Source organism: Pteropus vampyrus, unplaced genomic scaffold (assembly GCF_000151845.1).
Source record: "Pteropus vampyrus isolate Shadow unplaced genomic scaffold, Pvam_2.0 Scaffold332, whole genome shotgun sequence".
NCBI lineage: Eukaryota > Metazoa > Chordata > Mammalia > Chiroptera > Pteropodidae > Pteropus > Pteropus vampyrus.
The window spans coordinates 1,064,126-1,073,960 of record NW_011889113.1 but is presented as its reverse complement, the minus strand read 5'-3'; the positions used below and the strand labels follow the sequence as shown (position 1 = coordinate 1,073,960).

General features: G+C 33.3%; 1 protein-coding gene across 1 annotated transcript in view; it reads left to right on the top strand.

Annotated features, from left to right (window-relative positions):
* The window catches only part of MYCBP2 (MYC binding protein 2, E3 ubiquitin protein ligase), a 265,889-nt gene that overhangs the window by 105,383 nt on the left and 150,671 nt on the right, over nt 1–9,835 (top strand). The window contains exons 24-26 of the mRNA XM_011378152.2: nt 5,725–5,897; nt 6,954–7,079; nt 7,171–7,298. Of these exons, the coding sequence (XP_011376454.1) occupies nt 5,725–5,897; nt 6,954–7,079; nt 7,171–7,298 (427 nt within the window). The remainder of the gene's footprint in view (nt 1–5,724; nt 5,898–6,953; nt 7,080–7,170; nt 7,299–9,835) is intronic.

The following is a 9,835-nucleotide window of genomic DNA, read 5'->3' as shown; positions in this document are numbered from 1 at the left end:
TTAAGTGCTTTTATATTTAGTAAATTTGGATTATCAAACTCTATTGATTGAGAAGACCATTATTTCTAAACTAATCAGAAATGCCAGATACATCTATATTAAATGAAGTAAATTTGCAATAACAACAATAATTGACAGTGTGGAATTTGTTTCTTGATACATTCATTAAATTAGAAATGCATTCTCTAAATTAGAGATAACAGTAGGAGACTAAGATTCTATTGACTAGAGCCATTTTCCTGGGGTCCTAACAGAATTCAGAAGTGTGGTATTCAGTTAGTTGAACCTTGTCTTCTTCACATGTGGTAACATTGGGACAGATGACTCAAATGCCTTGCCAGGCCCTGATAATTTACCAACTTGTTCCAAAACAGAGATTAAAAGATGAAGGACAATCTTTTCCTGTGTTTCAGTAAAAACAGCTGGAAGGTATTATCCTTTAATCATTGTCCTGACTTCTAGCTGTTTTGTGTCCTTTGTGTTTTTCAGTAGGATACTTGGATTTTACAGCAATCATAGACATTGCCGATTCAGTATTAGCTTATTTTGACTTTCCTTCCGGCCTGAGTCTGCTTCCTTTTCAATTCTTAACAGCTAACTTCTGAATAATTAGAAACTTACATCTAGAAAGAGCAGATAAATGTTAAGAATAGCAATTTTTTTCCTACTTCAAAATTTACACAAACAACACATGAATATGGTTTGTTTTTGTTTTTGTTTTTGTTTTTGTTTTAAGCAAAGCAATAATATATATAGGAAAAATTGTGTGGTCCTGGTCAAATCTTTTTCTTCCCCAATATCAGATTCCACTAATCTTCTCTATGGGTCACAAGTATCAAGTTTGGCTTATATTGTTTGACCTTTTAAAAAACATGTAATTCTGTTTTTATATAAATAAGAATATATTTATTTTAAAAGTTAGATTTTTTTAAATCTAAACAACAATTTGTAAATCTTTCCTGGTCAGTACTTAAGGAACTGTTTTCATATTAAACCTGTATAGAATTCTTTAGTCTGGATATACTAAAATATATTTAACTGTTTCCCTATTGATGAACATTTTAGATTACGTTTTTAATGTTTTGGTATTAACTTTGATGCTGCAGTGAACACACACATGTATATACACACAGTTTTGTACCCACATGAGCATATTTCTGTAAGATAGCTTTCAAGAAGTAGAAATGCTGAGTCAAAAGGTAGACTCATAAAATTTTATATATATTGCCAAATTGCCCTTCAGTACTCTCTCACCAGTTGCATATGAGAATTCATATTTCCCCATACTATAAGCATCAGTAAATAGTACTGTTATTTGAAAAATGTTTGCAATTTAAATTTTATTACTCAGTAAATATCTAAATATATACAGTATGGTAAGTAAAGAATGATACAAAGTGAATAAGATTGACAGTGCCCCTGCGCATATGGAAGTCGGTTTTTTTAGTGGAGTTGTAGACTACATGAAAGTGAATAAATAATATACTTTGTAGGTCTTGCTCAGCACTGTTAAGGAAAAAGAGGGTACTATGATCGAGAATAACGTCTGTGGCCTATTTTCCATACAGTAGAGACACTACAAGTTGAGACCTTAAAGTATATAAAAGAACCAAGCATTTGAAGAGCTGGGAAAAGTTTTCCAAGCAAGAAGAGCTCAGCAGGCCCAGATTCCCTGATGTGAGCAAGAACTTGACAGTGTTTTAGGAATTTGAAGAAAGTCATTGTGGTCAAAGCATAGTGAGGAGCTTGAAATAAAATTGGAGGGGTAGACAGGGTCAGGATACATAGCACTTTGTAGGGCAGATTAAGGAATTTAAAGACTTCAAAAATATGAAGGCTTTGCAGGATTTGAGTTGGAAAGTAACATTAAGAGACTATACTTATTGTGTGGAAAATGGATTGAAAGAAGGCAAGAGTAAATATAGGAGGTTATTGCAGCAGTGCAAGGGAGAGGTCGTGGCTTGAAACTAGGGCTGGGGAAGATGGAGAGAAGCAGTTTGCAGCCTATATTTTGGAGTAGAACGAACAGGACTTACTTGTGTTGGGGGTTAAGGAAAGGAAGCAGTTAAGGGGGGTTCCTAAGCTGAGCCAGGAAAGGCAGGGAGAACATGCTTGTCAAGACTTCTGTTTCTAATGTTAACTTTGGGATCTAAGTGAAGATATTAAGTAGGCAATTAGATAAGTGAATCAAGTTCAAAGGACTCATTTGGACTAGGGATATAAATTGAGAATTTTTATTGCATAGCTGTATTTATAGCTATGGTATTGAATGAGATCACCTAGGCAGAGAATTTAGGGTGAAGAGAGAGTTCTGAACCAAGCCCTGAGCCCTTCTAAAATGTAGAAGTTAGGTGGGAGAAGAAGAACTACTTAGGAGACTAGACAGAACAGCCAACGAACTATGAGAAAAAGCCAGGAGGATGTGCTGATATAGACATGAGGAGGGATTGGGTTGAGAAAAGAAGGTATGTTCAGTGGTGTTGAACACTGTCAAGGGCTTGACTGAATAGAAGACAAAAAATTCCATTAGAGTTGGCTACTTAGAAGTCATTTGAACTTTGAGAAGAATGTTTAAACTATATTGGTATGGTTTAAAGAGTTGAAGTAAACACTTTGAAAAACCCTATGTTTGTTTTTAGTTTATATTTTAGTTCATATTTAAGTTTGTTTGTTTATATTTTATACATTGCTTGTCACTCAACCAAAATGTCACTAATATAATTCTGCCCCAGTCCCTCACTTCCACCTCAAAGAAAACCAGCATAAAAATAAAAATCATAACCTCCATGATGTGACCCTTGAGCAGTTTAGCAGTCAACACTATAGACACAGGATTTTGCTGAGGGCAAATGCTGATATCAGCACTGCAATTTGGAAAACAAGCATTATGTCAGCTGCAACGGGAAGGAGATGGAAACTGATCCTGAAACTCAGATTAAGCTTCTGCCCTTGGAAGGATGCTAAAATGGGATCAGATAGGTAACACCCCTTTGTCTGCAGCAGAAGGCAAGTACAAATAATCTTTCAAGAAAAGTCCCATAGGTTTTTAACAAGATTAAATCAAATAAGCTCAAAGTCTAAGATTGCTAAACATATAAGGAATATCACTGTTAGTGAAATTCAACAAAAGAATAAGCAACAAAATCAATTTCAGATCTTTGAATTTCAGACACAGTATGTTAACTATGTACAAAACGTTTAAATAAAAGATTCAATCTCAAAATTAAGCAAGCATCTCAAAGTGAGGCATATTTGGAAAACAACCAAGCAGAGTTCTCATAAGTGAAGAATAATTTTTTAAACAAATGCATAGATAGATGAGATTTGAACAGGTGAAAGACATATGTAAGGAAATTACCCAGAATACTACAGAAAGACAAAAATATAAAAGAATATGTAAAAGAGATTTGAAGAATGTAATGAGAAAGTCTAATAGACATCCAAAAAAGGAAATATTAGAGATTAGAGAAAAAAGAAGAGAAGCAATATCTGAAGAGATAATGCTTAAGAATTTCCCAGGACCAAAAAGAAATTTAAATCCACATAGATTAGAAACTACATATTTTCATTATCTATGATCAAGAGACATGTAATGAAATTATAGAACATTAAAGACAAAGAGAAAAATCTTTAAAGCAACCAGAGGAAAACAATGATCACCTACACAAGAACAAGAGTTAGATTAATAGAACTTCTCTACTGCAATAATGCAATAATATTAATGCTGATTATAGCAGCTACTTTCATAGAATTTATTCTGCCAAGTATTGTTTTTAAAAAATAATTTAAAATTCTTAAATTGTAGTAAAAACATAACATGAAATTTGCCATCTTAACATTTTTAAGCATACAGTTTAGTAATGTAAAATATATTCAGTTGTTGTACAATGTATCTCAAGAACATTTTCATCTTGCAAAACTGAAACTTTATACCTGAAGAAAAGTTTCCCATTTCTCCCTCCCTCCAGCCCTTGGCAATCATCATTCTACTTTCTCTTTTTATGAATTTGACTACTGGAGATATATAGCTCATATAAGTAAAATCATACAGTATTTGTCTTTTTTGTAACTGACTTATTTCACTTAAAGTATAATGTCCTTAAGGTTCGTCCACATTGTAGCCTGTGACAGGATTTCCTTCCTTTTTAAGGTTGAATAATATTCCACTGTATGTTTACCACATTTGGTTTATCCATTCACCCATTCATGGATGTTTGAGTTGCTTCCACCTCTTGGCTATTGAGAATAATGCTGCTATCAACATGGGTGTGCAAATTTGTCTTCAAGATCCTGCTTTTCAGTTCTTTTGAGTATATACACAGAAGTGGGATTGCTGGATTTAAGTGCTTTTATATTTAGTAAATTTGGATTATCAAACTCTATTGATTGAGAAGACCATTATTTCTAAACTAATCAGAAATGCCAGATACATCTTAACATGAATCAAATTTTCAATTGGATCATTGTTTTCTATATAGATATACTGGCTGTGAAAATGAGAACTTATCCTTCCTTCCTGTATAATCTTATACCTGTTGTGCTTTAGGAGCTTTATATAAAATCATCAACAGCAGCGTTTTCTGTAATGGAAAATTGAGTGATTCTCTTTTTTCTTTTTTTTTTTTTTTTTTGCTATCATCAATAGAATAGACAAATAGTTGTAATAAATCCACATGAGCTAATATTCTACAAATTAGAATAAATTAATTTACAGCCAAATGCCACAGTTTAAATACATTTTAAGAATTTTCTATTGTTTGAAGAAAACAAGCCATAGAAGAATGCATAAAGGATGCATCCTATTTGTATATAGTTAAGAACATGAAGCTTAAGTAATATACTATTTTGATGCAAATGTGAAAAGTCATAGATAAAGCAAGAGAATGATAACTTAAAAATTCAAGATAATTGTGACTTTTGAAAGGAAAAGGAAAGGAATTGAGTAGGGAGGGAGACAGCGGGTACTTAAAAGATAATGTTCTCTCTATTAGTGTACATTGTGCCTTTATTTTTCATACCTTATTTTGAAAATATTTTGTTCTTATTCTTTTGTATGTACTTAATATTGTTAAGCACAGCTTTTCCAAAAAGAATTAATAAAATAAAAGAAGTAAAGAAGTAGAAACAGCTTTTTGAGATTCTCGTTATGAAAGACATAAAGAATGAGATTATGACAGGATGGCATTGTGGGTTCCTTATAGTTTTTATTGATGTTTACTGTTTGTCACTGTAACGCTGAATGTCTGCATACATTCTTAGTGCTTCCTTTCTAAGAACAGCATTCTGTGTCTCTTGCCCACTTTGGTGTTGGATTGTCTTGTACTGGCTTGCAAGAGCTCTTATAGATTGTGGATATTGTTATTTTTCCTCATATGTATGTTTCACATATTTTATTTTGACCTATCCTTTGTCTTTAAACTTTTTAAATGGAATTTTTGTTGTACACAAGCTTCATACCTATGTGTAAACATCAGATTGTTAAGCATACTGATGCTGTGTTATTCATGATCTCTTGTGATCTATATTACTATTTTGTTTAAATTATTTTACTTATAAGTAACATAGGTTATTCATATGTTTAGTTCAGATATGGAAAATAATGAGCTACATTTTGTCCTGTTTAAGCTGGCTGTGTTATTCTCTTAGTATCATCAATTATAGCTTAGAAAATTTTTTTAATGAAACTGTGTATTGAGGTGATGTAATTATCCTCTTTCTTGAAAGGTTTCGACCAAATACTAGAGAACTGTGGTGTTACAATGCGGTGGTTGCTGATGCCAGACTTCCTTCTGCAACAGACATGCAGTCCAGATGCAGTATTCTAAGTCCCGAACTTGCATTACCGACGGGATCAAGGGCTCTCACCACCCGATCTCATGCAGCTTTGCACATCCTAGGTAGCGCTGCTATTTGATAATCAGACAGTTATAGCTAATTTTCATCAGTGTGTGCTGAATATTTTTTAAGAGTATTTAAATTTGTATGTTATTCTGTCATGTTTGTTAAACAATAGTCTGCTAGTTGCAAAATAAGTTAAATCCTCTAAGAGATTTATCCTACAGAAAATAATACATCAGACTTTTACCAACATCATGAAAGATTCATAAATGCCCAAATATGAAGCAGCCTTGAATATAATTTTCCTAATAGGTTGCTCTTTAAAGATAATGTTTTTGTTTAACTTGACTATATGAACTTTAGAGATGTAGAATATTCAAATGTGTAATTATAACATTTAATTTGTATACTTTATTTTAAAATAAATTCTATAAAATATTATATGAATTTTATACATACTTCTTCTATCTCTTTTTACATAACACAGTTTTCCACAGCATATCAACTTCACTTCTATTTAATTTGAGATATACATTTTTTCACTATATATATTCTGTTGCTGGAAATTTATACCAATTCACATAACTACTTATTTTATTGCCTTTAAAATAAACCTTAAAAAGATCCAGTTATGTTTATGTAGAATTTCCAATAATGAAATCATTCTTAAGCATACTTACTAGAGCATAACTATAATTATTACTTTTCTCACAAATTTCGTCTGGTAACCATTAGAAACATCCAAAACTAGCGTCGATTTAAGGTTATCTCAGGCTATTGTGTCTTTCTCAAGTAGTACTTTAAGAATCAAACTAAAGTAATTCAGAGAGTTCATTAAAGGAAGACCCTTGTAAGGACTCAAAGATTAAATGATTCCAACTTTTCAGGGATACAGTTTTGTGAAAAATATTGTCATATAGTATATGATAATTTTGTGAAAAATATTGTCATATAGTATATGATAACTACCCAGAGTTCTATTTGATTGTATTTGTCTATGAAATGTTTAAAGTGCAGAATACATTTGTTGAGCACATTCCCCCTACGACATCTCATATCATCAGTATTATGAGAAATTTTAATTTCAAGGAGTTTAAGTTCTTGGTTTTTTTCAGGTTGTCTTGATACCTTGGCAACTATGCAAGATTTGAAAATGGGTGTTGCAAGTACAGAGGAGGAGACTCAAGCCGTAATGAAGGTTTATTCCAAAGAAGATTATAGTGTAGTGAACAGGTTTGAAAGTATGTATACCTACATTTAGGAAATATTATCTTCTAACTGAAATATATATGAATATTCTAAAACAGATTATCATTTGGGTTTTTTTTTTAGGTCATGGAGGGGGCTGGGGTTACTCTGCTCATTCAGTAGAAGCTATACGTTTTAGTGCTGACACTGATATTTTACTTGGTGGTCTTGGACTGTTTGGAGGTAGAGGAGAATATACTGCTAAAATTAAGGTAAGTGCTTCATCAACATTATTGCCCAGTTTGTTTGAAAATGTTGGTTTCGACTTTGTTTATTACTTTATACCATGCTTCCTTTTAAAAAAGGACTTGAGGGATGTGGTTCCATAGTGTAGCAGTTAGCATGTCTGCTTTACACACAGAAAGTCCTGGGTTCGCACCCCAGTGGAACCACGGTCTATGGTCTACGGCCATGCCACCCTCAGCAAGCCCAACGTCTGATCTTGGAAGCTAAGCAGGGTCTGGCCTGGTTAGTACTTGGATGGGAGACCACCTAGGAAGACCAGGTGCTATAGGCATAAATAATAATACTTTTTTTAAAAAAAAAAAAAGAACTTGAGGAAACATTGCTAAAATCTAATACAGTAATTTTGTCATTAACTTATTAAAAATCAAAAGTTAAGTAAGAAAGGAGCAAATAAATGGAAAATGATTTTTCAATAATTTTAGGCTGAAAAGACTTCAACAGTCAATCTCAGTCCTTTGAGTTGAACTGGTGGTCTAGAAACAGCAGTACCTTTTCACGTGTCTATTTTCTTGTAGCCTAAAAATGACAGGAGGCACAACTGTTTCGCTGCAGGAACATTTTGATGTAGGTTTCAAAGATTTTAGCATTTTTAATGCCAAATACTTTGTAAACAAGATATGACCAGGGCTGAAGCGAAAGGTAGAGTGAGTGTACAGGATGGTTCCAAACTCAAAACGATCAGGCATCATAAGTTCACCATGCTGGTTCATCTCAGAAAGGAGGCCGACAATCACTCTAAGCAAAGAGTATGTTCATTCTTTGAAAATTTGCTAACAGCTTGAATATTCTACTTCTCAAATTATCTGATTTTGCTCTTAAAGTAAAAGAGAAAACTATAGTTTTTGCCTTAATTTCGATAGCAGGCTTCATAAAAAAATTCTCAATTAAATGCTATCTGTTCAGGAAGTATTTTCTCAGTTCTCTCAGTAATATCTAAAAATTATATTAATATGATAAAACTCACTTATAATGATGATTTTTGAGGACACTACCCAAAGAGTTCTGACCAGACTGACAAATGTCAAAAAACAGTTCTTTGTTTCTGGTTATATTTAGCATACATGTGCTAAAAAACTCAGGTAATATAAAAACGAAGAAAGTAAAAATTGAAAGTTCCTGGAGTTATATAAAAAATAGGGATGGAATAATAATTAAGAATACCTGTAACATATATGTCGATAATAAGAAAAACAAGTTTTAGTTTTGGCTCGCTTCAAAGCACCTGCTTTGAAATGGTTATTTTAGGATGTCTCGATTCAAAATTAAGATAGAGAAGCAAACTCATTGAGAAGATATATTTTGTTCCTGGCCCTGAGAAGGTTTGTTTTGTTTTTTTTTTAAATAATATTGAACATCATAATGGACCTTATCTTTAGTAAATATAGAATTATTCCATATATGTTGTTTTTATATTGGCCTTATTTTTCTTTTTCAAGTCCCAAATCATGCTTTACTCTTCTCATTCCCTGGAAGTGACCTTACCTTTGTCTTTAGTTATTCAATAGGCATCTTTATTTTTCTTTCTTCACTTCGTTAAGGTATACATTTTTTTCTAGTAGTAAGCTTCTTCTTTATTTTTTTATTTTGTTTTCATATCTCTGGTTGTTTCCTCTCTTTCCTTTGTAGAATTGTCTTCTTTGCCCTGGCCACTCAATGTTAGAGTTCTTCTAGGGCCAACTCTAGACCTCTTTTTCACTGTTTTCTCCTATGTATTCTCTTCTAAGTCCAGAGTTTCAGTAGCCATCAACATTCCATGATGCCCAAATTTATATCTCCAGCTAAGACTTTTTCTTTGACCCATTTCTGTGTAAATGTTTTAAAGGCACAGCAGTTGTCAGTCTTTATATCACAACTAAAGTCATACTCGTCCCCCGGGACCTGGCTGTCTTCCACTGATCCCTCTCTTGAATAGTAATACCCACCATATGATTGTTACCTAAGCCGGAAACCTAGCTGTCTTTCTTGGTAGCTCCTCCTTCATCTCCTTCTTCTCCCTAAAGGGACTCTTCCATCACTACCCTAGGCAAAGCTGCTTGCTTGGACTAACCATCTAGCTGATCTCCCTTGCATATTCTTAGCTTTCTATACTTTTGTCTGCATTCTCTTTCTTCCCATTCCTTCTTGAACCCACTCTAATGAGGTTTTCGCCCCAGTCACTCAGCTAAAACTTCTCTTGTAAAAGACACCAATGACTTCTTTATTGCTAAAACCAGTGGTCAAGTCTCAGCCCTCGTCTTTCTTAACACTCAATGGGATTTAATCCAATCAAGCTCTTCCTTGAAATACATCTTTGCTTGGCTCCCAAGATACCATACTTCATTTTACGCCTGTCTCACTGACTGCTCTTCTTAGTCTCCTGCTGGTTGTTGTTCGTCATCTTCCTGACCTCTAAATGTTAGAGTGCCAGAACTCAGTCTTGGACATCTTTTTAAAGTGTACTTACCCCCATAGTGATCCAGCCTTATGACTTTAAGTATTTTTTCTCTGGTAACTCTTAAACTTA